The following is a 21,470-nucleotide window of genomic DNA, read 5'->3' on the forward strand; positions in this document are numbered from 1 at the left end:
TTATTCAAAATTCGACCTCAGCGCTATCTATACAAAGACGGCTGAAACAACTCAACAACTTATCGACAACTTTTTTTTTTAAATTTCAAATATGCTTTGAACCTAACTCAGGTCCATGCGCAGTTTAATACAGGTTTTTAGGTAACATAAAATAGTAACTTAAAGCTATAATACCGCTAAACGCTTTACATAAAACGCTATAATAAATAACTGGAAAAAATGAGGCCAGGCTCATAAGGAAGGATAGAATCTTATATATGTATATAAAGCCCAAAGACGATAGCATACCGACCTGATGTCATCCTGGGGTGTCTAGAAACCCCTAAATTGTAACCCCTCGAAAACAAAGGCATGTCCAGTCTTTTACATCCATAGTCACTGATATCATGAAATTCAGTGACATGTGTGTAATAACGCTTCTTAGATGACATTTAAATAATTTATTTATAATGCTGTGCAATATACAATTTTGATATAAGAATAAGCAGAAATGCAAGACATTTGCGAAAATATTCGTACAGCTATTGAACATGGACGTACAGATATAATTAGATCCCTTTTAGATGCCTGTATGTGGGACAAATTTTTAATTCAAATTTATCACATAATGTTATGTTAAAAATGTTTTTATTTGCAATAATATAAAGAAATTGGTGAAAACAAGTTGCATGAAACATATTATATTCGAAATATTAATAGTTTTAAAGTAAAGTTAATTAAATTTTCTGTCATTCTTCTGTAATAGGTGAAAATGGTAATTCAGCTGAAGGTATAACGAAAGAAAAGATTCTAAATCAACCACTTTTAGAAGAAGGTACCTTTCTTTCATATGCTTCAAAGGTAATAATATATTTGTATATGTATATATTATAATACATACAAATATACATATGAAATATTGTGTTTTTAATTTTAATTGTATAAAAATATAGGCAAATCAACCAGATATTGTAAGGACATTGTTAAGCTGTGGTGCTAATCCAGCTATTCAGAATAGTAATGGATGTAATGCTGTAGATGTTGCATCAAGTGATGCAATACGCCGCACTTATATTGAAGAATTATTAAGGGCAACTGCTGCATCTGAGTATGCAATATATACTTATTTATAATGTAAGTATACCCATTACTTATTTACTTTTCTAATAATATATAATTATTTAAAGGATAGACAGGGTGATACAACTATTAGATGCAGGACTAAATGTAAATTCATGGGATTCCCATGGTAGTAAAAATACACCGTTACATTGGGCAGCCTGTTATGGGAACAAAGATATTGTCACATATTTAATTGGTAAAATTTCAAATATTACATGATATACATGTATGAATACTGTTAGGTGACTTAATATATCATTTTTATATAGAAAGAGGTGCAGATGTAAATGCTATAAATGGATGTGGTGCTACACCATTACACGATGCAGTAGATCGTGGTGATGTTGCTGTTTGTCAGGAATTGCTACAAGCAGGTGCAAATCCTCTTGTACGAGCAACTAAAGGGTATATAGATAGTACAATATTGAAATAATAGTACAGATCTTATCATATGTTAAGAAATATTTGTTGCAGAACTTTTGCAGGGAAAACTCCATATGATCTTTCTAGAGGAAAGCAATCTTTGCACTGTTTCCTTCAAAGATTTTTACCAAATTTCGTATCGAATGAGAGTGAAGCGGTACATAGTCCGACTACAACATTTGCAGAAGGAAATTTTTGCCAAAAAAGTATTTCAAGTAACATGAGTCAGCTTTCTATAGATTCTGGTAAATCATTAGATCCGGTGTATGAGGTACCTATACGAGAATCGGGCAAAGATAGTCCAACTAAGAGTACAGAAAAAGATGGAATTTATAGTTTACTGTGGCCGCAGCCGAAAACGGTTGTTGAATTGAAAAACGTCTCTGCACCCTTTATTGCCGGGAAAGAACTATTTATATCTATAATACAGGTATAAGATTATTTTTAAGAATGATTACAATAAACATCATTTCATTTATGTACATATATTATTGCATAGGGTACCGAATCCGTTCACAAAATACTAGACGTTTGGGAAATTAGCAGAACTCATTTACTAGAGTTGGGTTACGATGTAAAAATCGGTGAAGTGCATCCCAGTTCGGGAAAATTACTTAATGAGAACAGAATTGAATGCATAGTAAATAAAAAATTATTCAATAAACCTGAAGGATATCAGTTACATATTTCACAAAATACTATTAAAGTTGGAGCCGGAAGTTTAGCTGGGCTACATTATGCAGTTTGTACTTTTGTACAAATTTTGCGATTAAGCAAAATTTATAATCGATCGGAAGCATGTGAAATCGAACCAATTTTTATAAAAGATGAGCCAAGATTTACTCACCGTGGAATATTGTTAGATATTTCACCCAGAGGGCGTATACCTACATTAGAATATTTGCTACATATGATTGATTTATGGTCGTCTTTCAAAATATCGTATTTACATCTGTACTCGAGACTTACTCCAAATTGCGATTGGCAACTTTGTTATTCAAAGTCAGAAATGGTTACTCTTGACCGTTATTGCAGGTTTGTAAATAATTGTATACTCTATATAGATCATGAATATCTAATACATTATTATACATTTTAGAGATCGACATTTAGACTTGGTTCCAACTTTAGATGTTGATTCTAATGTAGGACAACATCATTTATCACAAATGTGGCCTATATTTCAAGAACTATTGGCAGTATTCCCAAGTTTAAGTTACGTTCACGTTGGACCCAGATTAGCCAATTTACTTGTTCAGGCGGATAATTTTGATTTGAATTTGTCCGTAAATGAAACCATAGAAACAGATATGTCGGAAGTATTTAAATCATACTCCTGCCTTCAAGAATTATGGCATATCTTAAATTTGTGTCCGAGTACAACCTTATTGTTATGTTCCAATGGATTACATTCCAAAGTAGAATTTCATAATATACCCAATAACATTATTCTTGTTGAATATGGATTTCAGGTGAATACGATTATACGCATTTACTCATTTTATTGAAAGCAATTGTAGTTCAATTCATGATTTTGTATTACAGGCAGATTATGATTTTTCCGAGTGGACGGAAGCATTTAAAATAGCAGGTGGTAATATCTTACCGAGTTCTGGAACAGCGAGTTATAACAGTTTAGCCGGATGTCCGCCATCAACTTATGCAAATACAAAAAATGCTATAAAAACTTCCCTCGAACAGGATTCAGTAGGTATAGTTGTAGCACATTGGTCTGGAAGTCATCATCTTACTCCTCATCCTTTTGCTTGGATTGGATATTTAATTGCAGCTGGATTGGCATGGAATCCAATTAGTGAAATAGATATGGGGGTAGATGATAATTACGATATGCCAGAGGCATTTGGATCAAGGTACTATAATAATTTAAACATCATCTATAACCGTGACGCGAGAAAAAAATGAATGAACAAAAACATGATTTTGCAGGCAAAAATGTATTACAAAATTACTTGATATTCATGTTTTCCAAGATTCAGAATATAAAATCGGTAACGCCATATTAGAGTTGGGTCGTTTAGATACTTTAGTACTTACCTTGAGTAAGAATCAAACAGTAAAAGATTTACAACAAATTCCTGATAATCGCGGATCAACGTTGTATAGATTACTAACAGATCCGGATAATGTGAATTTAGAATATCTTTCAGCCGATTTGTTTGCGGTAAGTATAAATTTACGAAAGATAAAAAATAAACTCATAGATGCAAAATAATATTTTTTAACTACTTTAACAGAAAGTGACGAAACAAGTCAAACGTATTTCGCATTCGTTATACGAAGCTAATTTATCATCGAAATTTGGATCAATGGAAATACAAGAACTTCAATTGACTGCCGATATAATGTTGACGGCTTGCAAAATCGGCAGAACATTGATCGGTGTCGGTGTTAATCCTAATAGCAATATGGGTCTTGCAGTAATCAATTTAGGAATATGTAATCTACCACCTACATTTAGAACTGACGTAGCAAATAAGATGTTAGCACACATAGAACAGTATAAAGGTTCGTGGTTACAAAGGCATTTACCTCAGGGCCTTCAAAGCTCTTTACTAGTCCTTACTAGTGCTTTGCACAGGTTTGTGCCAGAAACATAAGAGATTTTCATATAAATGTATAAAATATCAGTTCCTGCTATGCAAGACTGCAGGTATATGCTGTGCTAAAAACAATTACATAAAGAGCTTACTAATGTTCCTTTGAAACAACACATACTGGCACCGAGTAATTTAACATGCCATTGTCCCGTCTATTATAAATACGATTTCAATGATCTTCCTAATTCAATATTTTATATTACAGTAATTCTTAACATGATTACTAAAAAAAAAAAAAAACATTCTCAAGGTCTAATAAAAACTTTATACAAAAAATATTGTTTATGACAATATACAATGTGAAAGGTGACAATTACAATCAGAAAATTAATTTTCTAAAAATGCAAATGTATTCAGTAATTACTTACATGTTTTTGAATCATTACAATATATTAATTATACACGATTTTTATGTCAAAATTTGTGTATAAAAATATTGTAATACTAAGTTTTCTATGACAAGAGAATTTTGTAGATTGTACATTCTCTATATAAATAGTAATTTACAGTAACATTAAGGTCATGGTGAGAAACTGAATACTTCAAACCAATTGGTGTGCACTTTAAAACAAAATAAAAGTATTTACATTATTGTTAAGTTTTTCATAAAGATAACATTTTTATACTTGCACATATATTTATATCATTTGCACTAATCAAGTACTATGTACTTGATCATATTTAAAAAATTTTTTATATTATCAAGTATGTATATCAAAGCTTACATACTTGTAACGCTTTAGATAGCAAAATTATTATTTTATGTACAACATTTCAATATTGAATGATACAATATTGTTTATTAATGTAAAATGAACTGAGTGAATAAATATTGTAAAACAACAATTATAATCTTATTGCACATTATTATCATTTATAAGATTATTTTGGTTCTGAGCATTCCATCCACCCATTTCTAAATCCTGTTTATGTAACATTTCATTTTCAAGAGCCTGAAGTCTATGGAATTCATTAATTTCAAATTCATATTTTGGAGATGTAATACCAAAAAAATTTGCCAACCATTCACCTACATAATCACAACCAGTCAATATCTTGCCACCAACCCATGTTGTTTGATACCAAGTCCAAGGTAACCAGTTAAGGGTGTGCTAAAAAGTTAATTTTTAATTTTATGTACACCATTTAAAAACCATTTTCCTAGTGTAAAAGCATAATAAAATTATTCAATAAACAACACTTAACTGGGTCGATCTGAGTTATTTTATTCTCTTCTGAAGAATCCGGGTCATCTTCAGAATATTCTTCCATATCCCCGTCCGAAAAATGTAATATACGTTTCGGTTGCTTTAATGACTTACGATCCTACAATTATTTAGGCCATAATAAAAATGACATCTCAATGTATGTACATTTTTAAAATTACATACATGCGCTTCATTATTAGAAATTTCTTTCAAAACAACATGAGATAAATCAGAGGGCTTATCATTTTCTGCATCCATAATCAATAATTTGAAACAAAATGTGCAGAAATTGCAAGATATTATTTACAAACACTCATTTGTGATGTCAACTACATCCAACACTAAAAAAAGAACTATATGAATCACAAGGCTGTGCACAACGCACAAGGCAGCAACGAACTTGAGTCAAGATATACCACTAGCCGTGCTGAAGTAAAAATGGCAACACCGCGGGAGTCCGGTCTGAATATATCAACAGCTAACCCTACTCTATCTGCCTCCCGGACTCCCAGACTCCCAGCCAATCAACGTCGTCGGACTCTCGGCTACTCTCTGGACTTCACATAACCTCTTTGGTTTCGTTCCAATAATTTCGCTTGTTTCAAGGTTTTTATTAACTTATATACACGTTTATCAATTCTTAAATGTTTCAATTTGATCCAAAGATGGTTTCATTTTGCTTCATACCTAAATTTTCTTGAAACCACTGTAAATATTTCAAATATCATGCTTCACAACACCAAACTACTTCGAGAGTACACAAAATTTATATCACATTTATAACAATTTTATACTACCACATCACTTCTACTTGCCATAGTTGCAACGTTTATGTCTTGTTTACACATAATTAATACAAAATAGCGTATATTACTACAGCTTTTAATTAAAAAAGACGGTAATTACAATTCCGAGCACAGGACTCTGTTTTTGAAAATAGGACTCCCGATTGTCACGTGAGCGGTGTTGCCACGTTGTTTAGCATGGCTATCGTTATATACTTATCGTTAGTTAATTTTCAGCTACATAGTTTGTATACCCTGTTCACTAGGTAATTATTTTTAAACTAACGAAGAGAACTACCCAAGTGTTACGCTCACTTATTAATGAAACTTTGCCACCTTGTAGAGCTCGTCGCCCTGAACACGCCTATACCCCCTTTTGGGGGCAGACGGCTAATTGTTTAAAAGATATTAACAATTAAAGTTAGTTACCCCTTCCATTGAGAAGCATGACAAACTAATCTATACAAATGCTTAGCTCCGCGGTAAAACGCTTGACTCGCAATATAGTTGTCTACGGTTCAAGTCCATGATTCACAACTTTTTTTTTCTTTTTTCTTTGTAATGATAATTTGTCTCTTTTTGAATAACTATTACAACTGTGCTATAATCATTGCATTTATTAATAATTAATTAAATGTGCTGAAATTTTTTTGGAATTTAAGTTATCTTTTCTATCCAATACGTACATTAACACCCTTACCGCATTCAAAATTCGATATATCGATAGTTGGATCGATTAATCGATATTTTCGATATATCGATAGTTCGATCGATTAATCGATATTTTCGATATATCGATAGTTGGATCGATTAATCGATATTTTCGATATATCGATAGTTGGATCGATTAATCGATATTTTCGATATATCGATATTTTCGATATATCGATAGTTGGATCGATTAATCGATATTTTCGATATATCGATTAATCGATATTTTCGATATATCGATAGTTGGATCGATTAATCGATATTTTCGATATATCGATAGTTGGATCGATTAATCGATATTTTCGATATATCGATAGTTGGATCGATTAATCGATATTTTCGATATATCGATATTTTCGATATATCGATAGTTGGATCGATTAATCGATATTTTCGATATATCGATATTTTCGATATATCGATAGTTGGATCGATTAATCGATATTTTCGATATATCGATATTTTCGATATATCGATAGTTGGATCGATTAATCGATATTTTCGATATATCGATATTTTCGATATATCGATAGTTGGATCGATTAATCGATTTTTTCGATATATCGATATTTTCGATATATCGATAGTTGGATCGATTAATCGATATTTTCGATATATCGATATTTTCGATATATCGATAGTTGGATCGATTAATCGATATTTTCGATATATCGATAGTTGGATCGATTAATCGATATTTTCGATATATCGATATTTTCGATATATCGATATTTTCGATATATCGATATTTTCGATATATCGATAGTTGGATCGATTAATCGATATTTTCGATTAATCGATATTTTCGATATATCGATATTTTCGATATATCGATAGTTGGATCGATTAATCGATATTTTCGATATATCGATATTTTCGATATATCGATAGTTGGATCGATTAATCGATATTTTCGATATATCGATATTTTCGATATATCGATAGTTGGATCGATTAATCGATATTTTCGATATATCGATATTTTCGATATATCGATAGTTGGATCGATTAATCGATATTTTCGATATATCGATATTTTCGATATATCGATATTTTCGATATATCGATAGTTGGATCGATTAATCGATATTTTCGATATATCGATAGTTGGATCGATTAATCGATATTTTCGATATATCGATAGTTGGATCGATTAATCGATATTTTCGATATATCGATATTTTCGATTAATCGATATTTTCGATATATCGATAGTTGGATCGATTAATCGATATTTTCGATATATCGATAGTTGGATCGATTAATCGATATTTTCGATATATCGATAGTTGGATCGATTAATCGATATTTTCGATATATCGATATTTTCGATATATCGATAGTTGGATCGATTAATCGATATTTTCGATATATCGATATTTTCGATATATCGATAGTTGGATCGATTAATCGATATTTTCGATATATCGATAGTTGGATCGATTAATCGATATATTCGATATATCGATAGTTGGATCGATTAATCGATATTTTCGATATATCGATAGTTGGATCGATTAATCGATATTTTCGATATATCGATAGTTGGATCGATTAATCGATATTTTCGATATATCGATAGTTGGATCGATTAATCGATACTTTCGATATATCGATATTTTCGATTAATCGATATTTTCGATATATCGATAGTTGGATCGATTAATCGATATTTTCGATATATCGATATTTTCGATATATCGATAGTTGGATCGATTAATCGATATTTTCGATATATCGATAGTTGGATCGATTAATCGATATTTTCGATATATCGATATTTTCGATATATCGATAGTTGGATCGATTAATCGATATTTTCGATATATCGATATTTTCGATATATCGATAGTTGGATCGATTAATCGATATTTTCGATATATCGATAGTTGGATCGATTAATCGATATTTTCGATATATCGATATTTTCGATTAATCGATATTTTCGATATATCGATAGTTGGATCGATTAATCGATATTTTCGATATATCGATATTTTCGATATATCGATATTTTCGATATATCGATATTTTCGATATATCGATAGTTGGATCGATTAATCGATATTTTCGATATATCGATATTTTCGATTAATCGATATTTTCGATATATCGATAGTTGGATCGATTAATCGATATTTTCGATATATCGATATTTTCGATTAATCGATATTTTCGATATATCGATATTTTCGATTAATCGATATTTTCGATATATCGATAGTTGGATCGATTAATCGATATTTTCGATATATCGATATTTTCGATTAATCGATATTTTCGATATATCGATAGTTGGATCGATTAATCGATATTTTCGATATATCGATATTTTCGATATATCGATAGTTGGATCGATTAATCGATATTTTCGATATATCGATATTTTCGATATATCGATATTTTCGATATATCGATATTTTCGATATATCGATATTTTCGATATATCGATAGTTGGATCGATTAATCGATATTTTCGATATATCGATATTTTCGATATATCGATAGTTGGATCGATTAATCGATATTTTCGATATATCGATATTTTCGATTAATCGATATTTTCGATATATCGATAGTTGTATCGATTAATCGATATTTTCGATATATCGATATTTTCGATTAATCGATATTTTCGATATATCGATAGTTGGATCGATTAATCGATATTTTCGATATATCGATATTTTCGATATATCGATAGTTGGATCGATTAATCGATATTTTCGATATATCGATATTTTCGATATATCGATAGTTGGATCGATTAATCGATATTTTCGATATATCGATATTTTCGATATATCGATAGTTGGATCGATTAATCGATATTTTCGATATATCGATATTTTCGATATATCGATAGTTGGATCGATTAATCGATATTTTCGATATATCGATAGTTGGATCGATTAATCGATATTTTCGATATATCGATATTTTCGATATATCGATAGTTGGATCGATTAATCGATATTTTCGATATATCGATAGTTGGATCGATTAATCGATATTTTCGATATATCGATAGTTGGATCGATTAATCGATATTTTCGATACATCGATATTTTCGATTAATCGATATTTTCGATATATCGATAGGTGGATCGATTAATCGATATTTTCGATATATCGATAGTTGGATCGATTAATCGATATTTTCGATATATCGATATTTTCGATTAATCGATATTTTCGATATATCGATAGTTGGATCGATTAATCGATATTTTCGATATATCGATATTTTCGATATATCGATAGTGGGATCGATTAATCGATATTTTCGATATATCGATATTTTCGATATATCGATAGTTGGATCGATTAATCGATATTTTCGATATATCGATATTTTCGATATATCGATAGTTGGATCGATTAATCGATATTTTCGATATATCGATATTTTCGATATATCGATAGTTGGATCGATTAATCGATATTTTCGATATATCGATAGTTGGATCGATTAATCGATATTTTCGATATATCGATATTTTCGATATATCGATAGTTGGATCGATTAATCGATATTTTCGATATATCGATAGTTGGATCGATTAATCGATATTTTCGATATATCGATAGTTGGATCGATTAATCGATATTTTCGATATATCGATATTTTCGATATATCGATAGTTGGATCGATTAATCGATATTTTCGATATATCGATATTTTCGATATATCGATAGTGGGATCGATTAATCGATATTTTCGATATATCGATAGTTGGATCGATTAATCGATATTTTCGATATATCGATATTTTCGATTAATCGATATTTTCGATATATCGATAGTTGGATCGATTAATCGATATTTTCGATATATCGATATTTTCGATATATCGATATTTTCGATATATCGATATTTTCGATATATCGATAGTTGGATCGATTAATCGATATTTTCGATATATCGATATTTTCGATTAATCGATATTTTCGATATATCGATAGTTGGATCGATTAATCGATATTTTCGATATATCGATATTTTCGATTAATCGATATTTTCGGTATATCGATATTTTCGATTAATCGATATTTTCGATATATCGATAGTTGGATCGATTAATCGATATTTTCGATATATCGATATTCTCGATTAATCGATATTTTCGATATATCGATAGTCGGATCGATTAATCGATATTTTCGATATATCGATATTTTCGATATATCGATAGTTGGATCGATTAATCGATATTTTCGATATATCGATATTTTCGATTAATCGATATTTTCGATATATCGATATTTTCGATATATCGATATTTTCGATATATCGATAGTTGGATCGATTAATCGATATTTTCGATATATCGATATTTTCGATATATCGATAGTTGGATCGATTAATCGATATTTTCGATATATCGATATTTTCGATTAATCGATATTTTCGATATATCGATAGTTGGATCGATTAATCGATATTTTCGATATATCGATATTTTCGATTAATCGATATTTTCGATATATCGATAGTTGGATCGATTAATCGATATTTTCGATATATCGATATTTTCGATATATCGATAGTTGGATCGATTAATCGATATTTTCGATATATCGATATTTTCGATATATCGATAGTTGGATCGATATATCGATATTTTCGATATATCGATATTTTCGATATATCGATAGTTGGATCGATTAATCGATATTTTCGATATATCGATATTTTCGATATATCGATAGTTGGATCGATTAATCGATATTTTCGATATATCGATAGTTGGATCGATTAATCGATATTTTCGATATATCGATATTTTCGATATATCGATAGTTGGATCGATTAATCGATATTTTCGATATATCGATAGTTGGATCGATTAATCGATATTTTCGATATATCGATAGTTGGATCGATTAATCGATATTTTCGATACATCGATATTTTCGATTAATCGATATTTTCGATATATCGATAGGTGGATCGATTAATCGATATTTTCGATATATCGATAGTTGGATCGATTAATCGATATTTTCGATATATCGATATTTTCGATATATCGATAGTTGGATCGATTAATCGATATTTTCGATATATCGATATTTTCGATATATCGATATTTTCGATATATCGATAGTTGGATCTATTAATCGATATTTTCGATATATCGATATTTTTGATATATCGATAGTTGGATCGATTAATCGATATTTTCGATATATCGATATTTTCGATATATCGATAGTTGGATCGATTAATCGATATTTTCGATATATCGATAGTTGGATCGATTAATCGATATTTTCGATATATCGATATTTTCGATATATCGATAGTTGGATCGATATATCGATAGTTGGATCGATTAATCGATATTTTCGATATATCGATATTTTCGATATATCGATAGTTGGATCGATTAATCGATATTTTCGATATATCGATATTTTCGATATATCGATAGTTGGATCGATTAATCGATATTTTCGATATATCGATATTCTCGATTAATCGATATTTCCGATATGTCGATAGTTGGATCGATTAATCGATATTTTCGATATATCGATATTTTCGATTAATCGATATTTTCGATATATCGATAGTTGGATCGATTAATCGATATTTTCGATATATCGATAGTTGGATCGATTAATCGATATTTTCGATATATCGATATTTTCGATTAATCGATATTTTCGATATATCGATAGTTGGATCGATTAATCGATATTTTCGATATATCGATATTTTCGATATATCGATAGTTGGATCGATTAATCGATATTTTCGATATATCGATATTTTCGATATATCGATATTTTCGATATATCGATAGTTGGATCGATTAATCGATATTTTCGATATATCGATATTTTCGATATATCGATAGTTGGATCGATTAATCGAAAATATCGATATATCGAAAATATCGATTAATCGATCCAACTATCGATATATCGAAAATATCGATTAATCGATCCAACTATCGATATATCGAAAATATCGATATATCGAAAATATCGATTAATCGATCCAACTATCGATATATCGAAAATATCGATATATCGAAAATATCGATTAATCGATCCAACTATCGATATATCGAAAATATCGATTAATCGATTCAACTATCGATATATCGAAAATATCGATTAATCGATCCAACTATCGATATATCGAAAATATCGATATATCGAAAATATCGATTAATCGATCCAACTATCGGTATATCGATATTTTCGATATATCGAAAATATCGATTAATCGATCCAACTATCGATATATCGAAAATATCGATATATCGAAAATATCGATATATCGAAAATATCGATTAATCGATCCAACTATCGATATATCGAAAATATCGATTAATCGATCCAACTATCGATATATCGAAAATATCGATTAATCGATCCAACTATCGATATATCGAAAATATCGATATATCGAAAATATCGATTAATCGATCCAACTATCGATATATCGAAAATATCGATATATCGAAAATATCGATTAATCGATCCAACTATCGATATATCGAAAATATCGATATATCGAAAATATCGATATATCGAAAATATCGATTAATCGATCCAACTATCGATATATCGAAAAGATCGATTAATCGATCCAACTATCGATATATCGAAAATATCGATATATCGAAAATATCGATTAATCGATCCAACTATCGATATATCGAAAATATCGATATATCGAAAATATCGATTAATCGATCCAACTATCGATATATCGAAAATATCGATTAATCGAAAATATCGATATATCGAAAATATCGATTAATCGATCCAACTATCGATATATCGAAAATATCGATATATCGAAAATATCGATATATCGAAAATATCGATTAATCGATCCAACTATCGATATATCGAAAATATCGATATATCGAAAATATCGATTAATCGATCCAACTATCGATATATCGAAAATATCGATTAATCGATCCAACTATCGATATATCGAAAATATCGATAGTTGGATCGATTAATCGATCCAACTATCGATATATCGAAAATATCGATATATCGAAAATATCGATTAATCGATCCAACTATCGATATATCGAAAATATCGATTAATCGAAAATATCGATATATCGAAAATATCGATTAATCGATCCAACTATCGATATATCGAAAATATCGATTAATCGAAAATATCGATATATCGAAAATATCGATTAATCGATCCAACTATCGATATATCGAAAATATCGATTAATCGATCCAACTATCGATATATCGAAAATATCGATTAATCGATCCAACTATCGATATATCGAAAATATCGATATATCGAAAATATCGATTAATCGATCCAACTATCGATATATCGAAAATATCGATATATCGAAAATATCGATTAATCGATCCAACTATCGATATATCGAAAATATCGATTAATCGATCCAACTATCGATATATCGAAAATATCGATATATCGAAAATATCGATTAATCGATCCAACTATCGATATATCGAAAATATCGATTAATCGATCCAACTATCGATATATCGAAAATATCGATATATCGAAAATATCGATATATCGAAAATATCGATATATCGAAAATATCGATTAATCGATCCAACTATCGATATATCGAAAATATCGATTAATCGAAAATATCGATATATCGAAAATATCGATTAATCGATCCAACTATCGATATATCGAAAATATCGATATATCGAAAATATCGATATATCGAAAATATCGATTAATCGATCCAACTATCGATATATCGAAAATATCGATTAATCGATCCAACTATCGATATATCGAAAATATCGATTAATCGATCTAACTATCGATATATCGAAAATATCGATATATCGAAAATATCGATTAATCGATCCAACTATCGATATATCGAAAATATCGATATATCGAAAATATCGATATATCGAAAATATCGATTAATCGATCCAACTATCGATATATCGAAAATATCGATTAATCGAAAATATCGATATATCGAAAATATCGATTAATCGATCCAACTATCGATATATCGAAAATATCGATATATCGAAAATATCGATTAATCGATCCAACTATCGATATATCGAAAATATCGATATATCGAAAATATCGATTAATCGATCCAACTATCGATATATCGAAAATATCGATATATCGAAAATATCGATTAATCGATCCAACTATCGATATATCGAAAATATCGATATATCGAAAATATCGATTAATCGATCCAACTATCGATATATCGAAAATATCGATATATCGAAAATATCGATATATCGAAAATATCGATTAATCGATCCAACTATCGATATATCGAAAATATCGATTAATCGATCCAACTATCGATATATCGAAAACAATTAATCAATTATATATTTAAACAATTAATCGAAACTATCGATATATCGAATTTTGAATGCGGTAAGGGTGTTAATGTACGTATTGGATAGAAAAGATAACTTAAATTCCAAAAAAATTTCAGCACATGTAATTAATTATTAATAAATGCAATGATTATAGCACAGTTGTAATAGTTATTCAAAAAGAGACAAATTATCATTAAAAAGAAAAAAGAAAAAAGAAGTTGTGAATCATGGACTTGAACCGTAGACAACTAGATTGCGAGTCAAGCGTTTTACCGCAGAGCTAAGCATTTGTATGTGTTAGTTTGTCATGCTTCTCAATGTAAGGGGTAACTAACTTTAATTGTTAATATCTTTTAAACAATTAGCCGTCTGCCCCCAAAAGGGGGTATAGGCGTGTTCAGGGCGACGAGCTCTACAATGTGGCAAAGTTTCATTAATAAGTGAGCGGAACACTTGGGTAGTTCCCCTCGTAAGTGATTGATGAGTTTTTCGCGCACCCGAGAATTTGAAAGAGTCCCCCAGTAATAAAAGAAAAGGCAAAGAGTGTAGATATTTGCCCCCTTGTAGTCGCCTCCTACGATAGGCAGGGAATACCGTGGCTGTATTCTAAACCCCCCAGCCACAGGGGGTGAGTGTAGATACGGTAATGCAAAATAAAATTCTTGTTAGTACAATATTAAACTATCCCACTTCCAAAAGAAAACAGTTTCATTCGTTTTATTGAACTAACGAGAGGTTCATCTCGGGGTTTCGGGGACCCCGATGACTCTTTGCGCCGACAAAATATGGTTTTGGGGTTTCAAGGACCCCGGCGACGCTCTCTGCGCACTAACAAAATATCATCTAGGGGTTTCGAGGACCCCGGTGATTCTCTGCCCGCCCACAAAATTTCATCTTGGGGTTTCGGGGACCCCGGTGACTCTCTCTGCGCACCGACAAAATATCATCTTGGGGTTTCGGGGACCCCGGTGACTCTCTCTGCGCACCGACAAAATATCATCTTGGGGTTTCGGGGACCCCGGTGACTCTCTCTGCGCACCGACAAAATATCATCTTGGGTTTTGAGGGACCCCGACGACTCCGCGTATCGACCTAATATCATCTTGTGTTGTTAGAGACTCCGTCGCTAAAATGTACCACCCACAGACTATTTATAGAAAAATTGAAACCCTGTAGTGTTTGACTCCGACTACTTAGACCCACAAATGCAACGGTTTTGAGCAAATCTCATCGAGACCTTTCTAACGACGTATAAAGCATATCTCTAACCCTAGAGTTCTGAAGTTGAAAAGCGGATGTTTTTGCGCTTTATATATATTGTTGCGCGTGGATTTCAGGTGTCTAGGGATTTTTGGATCTTTACTACGTGGGTAAGGTGCCCGTGGAGCGCTAAAGCACTCTGCTCGCGGCGCGGGTTTTAATAAAGTACACTTTATTTTTAAAGGTAAAATAATAGTTTTTATTCCTTTAATATTCAGACTTTATCTTTTATGAAGAATGTATGCAAACGGGTTGAAGCTTTGAATCGTTCTGAGCTTGGCGGTGAAGATCCTCGATCGATGTTGGCTGCCATCCCCTCCTCGCTGGATCCTGAATCCTCCCTCAGGATCATCCCTGGTCCAATGGTGGTGGGGCCCATCCCTGTCCGGAGGCGGTCCCTCTCCCTGGCTTCGGTCCACCCTTGGGCGAGCGGAAGATGGTGGTGCTCCGCCAAGACTCGAGAACGATTCCGTGCACACGTGTTAAGAGAAAGCGTGGGATCCAGAGAAAACGTAAGACAACAAAAGATCTCGCGCTAGCGAGCCAAGGCAACCCTTAAGAGAATTTACGACCCTCTGTAAATAAACAGGATGTCGAAGAGACTTCGACAGTTTCAAGAACCAACATGATTTTCGTTACGAGTAACGAATTAGATACAGCCCGCAATAAATTAGCTCTTTAGAAATTTCAAGTGTGACAGTCTTATTTCTCCGGATTTCCAACTCTCTCCCAGCACGATCACCCGTGTTGAAAGTTTTACAGTATCTTATCTTTTGTCTGTACATTCCTTTGAATTTTGGCTCCTAATTTATGAGCATTGATATAACATTATGCAGACATGCTGCAGTCATACTCTTATGGCATCGTCGCCATATTACATTTCATTCAGTGCTAGTGATTACAAGCTTGCGGCTAAATTCACACGATATCACACACATACATACAAGCGAGGTTCGCAACACCTCCCCCCTTATACAAAAGGTGTTTCCAATGGGAACAGCTTTCCTTAAAGTGTTTACGCTAGCCTAAATTACATTGTTTGTACGGAAACTTCGCGTTGTCACACCCTTCTATACAAGCGATATTTTTTACGTTGCATGAACCATATAATAATACGTTGTAGATATTATAAGTTCTCAGGATACATAACTTAAACCCTAAAGTAAGAATAGGTAATAATTTTCCTTTTACTTTACTTAATGTACCAAACTAACGTAATATATTTAATGCACGCAATTTCTTAAGAAGAATCTGGTTTTATACAAGCTAACTCAAGTTTATTCGTGTGGACTATTTTTAATTCATTTGTTCCTATTTCTATCTCGACATTTAGGTCATTACATTTTCTTGTGACTTTGAATGGCCCTGCCAAATTGCAATCAAATTTCAAGATTTCTAGTTCTTTAGGTAAGTACACATTTTTGCTTACAATGAATCTGTGGGGTGTTGTATTGTTGTAATATAATAGCTTGATCCTTTGTTTTTTCTTTTCTAGGTTTACTGCTGCTGCAGATTGCGTGTTTCTAATTCTGAAGAACAAATCATCCAATTAACCTAAGAAAGTACGTGGAGGTTCCTGCTTAAAAAAAAAACTCAGATGGAATGGTGGCTTTCACACCGACTACCAATTTGTGTGGGGTGAAACCAGTGGCTTCATGTACTGAGGTATTATAAGAAAATATACCGAATCTAATCCACTCATCTTTCTCATAAAGCACGGAGATCACCTTCACGCTGTACATCCATCGTGCAAGCACGTAAATCACACATGCTGGGCAATAGAATAGCGCAGACAGTGGCATGCTAGACAAATCGAGAAAGCGCGTACAATGATCGTGTTGGGATTGGTGAAAAACAAAACAAAACTGTTACGTCATTTCGTCTATGTAAGTCACTGTCTCCTGAATAGCAGTTTCTATTAAGTCGTGTCTCATTCATATCGGGCGTCCCCGATGTTTCATCCCCAATGATACCGCTTTGCAAAAATCTGGGCTCCTCAGCCCCCAACAACAGGTCCCGGGCTGGAGGTTCGAAGCGGGGTGCTGTGGTATAGCCTATCCGATATCAACGAACCCACCAGAGCCCGGGCACCCCAATCACAACAAGCCCCTTCCGCATTACAAACAGCGTGACTCAGGTGGGAGATCCGAAGCGGGGTACTATTATATAGCCTATCCGATTCCAACGGATTCACCCGGTCCTGAGCACCCTTTACCACATGGACGACATTCCGACCGACTCCCGAGCGGGGTGCTTTTGTATCGCCTATCCGATTCTCGATAAGAGTACCTGCCGGTGCCGAACCACGTAACGGAGTCCTTTCTTTATCCAAACCATCTTTCCTAAATCCACTAGCGGCATCAAAAGGGGTTTCATTCTTTCTAGACACTTCTGTCTCTAAGGAGAGCGACATTTCCGCTTCGTCTGCTGTTAAATATGCGTCGCTGTCAACAGAACTAATGTCAGAATCGTCAATTTCTCAACCTTTCCAGAGTTTACGGGAGGCAAATCGTTGGCGCCTACGACATCCTCCCGCAACCCCCAAAAAGGAGAGGCGTCTGTGTCGTCTGTTTCAATTTAATTTGGTAAGTGAGCGTTATTCGGACAAGAGGACATTTGTTTCATTTGAGAAAGGTTTAGAGGATTGCGGAACAACGCATCGGCATTCAGCGAAATCTACCTTACAAACGTTCGCGTTTCCGATAAGAGGCTACGAAGATAGGGACAATCTTGACCCTTCGACCGTTACTGATTCTAATCTACGTGCAATGTCGATAACAGCTTCAAGATCTGGTATTTCTTGACTGTTTTTATTTTTAAGCATTATTCTTAACATTCCGTTCCGAAGGCCATTAATAAATGTGGCTATAGCCGTATTATTCAATAAATCAACAACACCGCTTAACTGTTCAGAATTGTACGTGTCCTTTGCTACTTCTATTCCGGTATTTAATATTTTACTTACTCGCGATCCGAAAACCTCTACCGAATCATTAGTTCCCTGTTTCAATCCCGTAAATTCCTCGTTGATACTATGCATGTTAAACGTACGCACGTATGCCCTTTTAAGTAATCCAATTAACTCATCTAATGTACTTGGTTCCCGGCGATTTGAAAGTACTAATTTTGCATGCCCCCCGATTTTACCACGAATTAAAAACAGAAGACCGGCTCTATCCTCAGGCTTTACTTTGGAATTAATTAATTGACACTCCTTAATGAATTCAGTCAGAGAACAAGATTTTCCATCAAACTGAGGTATCAAATCCTTCACTAAAGAGAGACGAAGATATGACTCTGGAAGCGTACTAGATGACTCTATAGAGATTGGAGTATTTTTAGAAACAGCAGCAGCAAACGTAGTCGAGGACAAAGGTACATCAATTTCTGTGCTATTAAAGGGGATAGAAATATTATCCGTCATAACTGTATCAATCCCCTGGGATAACTGTCGAATTGGAACTAATCCTAATTCTTTCGATTGCAGATCGGTAGAAGATGCCCCGGAAGATGAAGAAAGTTCTGCATTTGATGAATCTATGTTTAATTCCTCTACCAAAAATGTATTTTCCCGCAGGCCGATTTTGCGACTCCTTTTGGCGCGCATATACTTTAACTTATACGGCGGCATTTTGTCAAATTATTTCTAACGGTAATTATAAAAATAATACTCTATAGTCCAATTACTTATAAGATAGACTTACAGTTTGGTAAGGCGATCGGCTAACGCTTCGCAATAAATCACGTTTAGGTTTCACTTAACGAGTTTTCTATTTTCAAACACCAAATTCCGTCCGTCGGTAATCCATTATCTCGGTTGGCCTTGAATCACGGGGAGATCCTCTGGTTCTGCGATTTGATGATGATCTCTGTTTCCAAGTCGAAGAGAGGTCCAATGATGATGTGAACGAGGTGCATGTGATTTCGGTGGATGGCTTGCACGGCAGCCGAAATCACCTGTCTCCGGTATTCACCCTACGCTCTTGAGGAAACCGTGCCAAAACTCAAGAGGGAGAAGTTGCACTAATGTTAACAATGTTCACTTATATTATAAAAGCTCAATCAAGCAGTTCGTAAAACGTTCAGTTATTTATTTAACACACGCCCGCGAGCCGGCAAAATTATTAAAGCGTACACAAGTCTAACACAATCACTTTGTTTTGTTTTGCGTTATTTACAGTTATTACACTGAATACACTTTTTTAAAATTATGCCGTTTTAAATTTATCACCTTTAAAAGTTTATCCCTTTTTGAATTATCCCACCGCTGTCACCAATTTGTTGCGCGTGGATTTCAGGTGTCTAGGGATTTTTGGATCTTTACTACGTGGGTAAGGTGCCCGTGGAGCGCTAAAGCACTCTGCTCGCGGCGCGGGTTTTAATAAAGTACACTTTATTTTTAAAGGTAAAATAATAGTTTTTATTCCTTTATTATTCAGACTTTATCTTTTTATGAAGAATGTATGCAAACGGGTTGAAGCTTTGAATCGTTCTGAGCTTGGCGGTGAAGATCCTCGATCGATGTTGGCTGCCATCCCCTCCTCACTGGATCCTGAATCCTCCCTCAGGATCATCCCTGGTCCAATGGTGGTGGGGCCCATCCCTGTCCGGAGGCGGTCCCTCTCCCTGGCTTCGGTCCACCCTTGGGCGAGCGGAAGATGGTGGTGCTCCGCCAAGACTCGAGAACGATTCCGTGCACACGTGTTAAGAGAAAGCGTGGGATCCAGAGAAAACGTAAGACAACAAAAGATCTCGCGCTAGCGAGCCAAGGCAACCCTTAAGAGAATTTACGACCCTCTGTAAATAAACAGGATGTCGAAGAGACTTCGACAGTTTCAAGAACCAACATGATTTTCGTTACGAGTAACGAATTAGATACAGCCCGCAATAAATTAGCTCTTTAGAAATTTCAAGTGTGACAGTCTTATTTCTCCGGATTTCCAACTCTCTCCCAGCACGATCACCCGTGTTGAAAGTTTTACAGTATCTTATCTTTTGTCTGTACA

The 21,470-nt window shown here is 33.3% G+C and overlaps 2 protein-coding genes and 1 long non-coding RNA gene across 3 annotated transcripts; 2 read left to right on the forward strand and 1 right to left on the reverse strand.

Annotated features, from left to right (window-relative positions):
- The first annotated feature begins 366 nt into the window (after window positions 1-366).
- Window positions 367-4,740, forward strand: LOC114875524. Its single transcript, XM_029185917.2, has 11 exons — window positions 367-569; window positions 746-840; window positions 933-1,087; window positions 1,167-1,297; window positions 1,371-1,506; window positions 1,576-1,954; window positions 2,024-2,559; window positions 2,624-2,996; window positions 3,070-3,395; window positions 3,472-3,706; window positions 3,780-4,740. The coding sequence occupies exons 1-11, from the start codon at window positions 491-493 to the stop codon at window positions 4,140-4,142; spliced, it is 2,808 nt and encodes a 935-aa protein (XP_029041750.2). The 5' UTR covers window positions 367-490; the 3' UTR covers window positions 4,143-4,740.
- Window positions 4,470-5,757, reverse strand: LOC114875525 (protein FAM177A1). Its single transcript, XM_029185918.2, has 3 exons — window positions 5,534-5,757; window positions 5,349-5,468; window positions 4,470-5,254 (listed from the first exon to the last, which is right to left on the reverse strand). The coding sequence occupies exons 1-3, from the start codon at window positions 5,606-5,608 to the stop codon at window positions 4,997-4,999; spliced, it is 453 nt and encodes a 150-aa protein (XP_029041751.1). The 5' UTR covers window positions 5,609-5,757; the 3' UTR covers window positions 4,470-4,996.
- An 11,588-nt stretch (window positions 5,758-17,345) lies between these two features.
- Window positions 17,346-20,542, forward strand: LOC123989301. The gene is made up of 7 exons (XR_006830549.1): window positions 17,346-17,636; window positions 17,798-17,871; window positions 17,960-18,129; window positions 18,957-19,049; window positions 19,693-19,839; window positions 19,952-20,116; window positions 20,216-20,542. It is a non-coding gene; the product is annotated as an uncharacterized LOC123989301 (long non-coding RNA).
- Window positions 20,543-21,470: the final 928 nt, after the last annotated feature.

This window comes from Osmia bicornis, chromosome 2 (assembly GCF_907164935.1).
Source record: "Osmia bicornis bicornis chromosome 2, iOsmBic2.1, whole genome shotgun sequence".
NCBI lineage: Eukaryota > Metazoa > Arthropoda > Insecta > Hymenoptera > Megachilidae > Osmia > Osmia bicornis.

Coding starts and splice junctions, on each gene's coding strand:
- LOC114875524 (XM_029185917.2), top strand. CDS start 491: ATGCAAGACATTTGCGAAAATATTCGTACAGCTATTGAACATGGACGT. Junction 1,088..1,166: donor AGGGCAACTGCTGCATCTGA/GTATGCAATATA, acceptor AATTATTTAAAG/GATAGACAGGGTGATACAAC. Junction 3,707..3,779: donor TTTCAGCCGATTTGTTTGCG/GTAAGTATAAAT, acceptor CTACTTTAACAG/AAAGTGACGAAACAAGTCAA.
- LOC114875525 (XM_029185918.2), bottom strand. CDS start 5,608: ATGGATGCAGAAAATGATAAGCCCTCTGATTTATCTCATGTTGTTTTG. Junction 5,469..5,533: donor TTTCTAATAATGAAGCGCAT/GTATGTAATTTT, acceptor AAATAATTGTAG/GATCGTAAGTCATTAAAGCA. Junction 5,255..5,348: donor AAATAACTCAGATCGACCCA/GTTAAGTGTTGT, acceptor TTAACTTTTTAG/CACACCCTTAACTGGTTACC.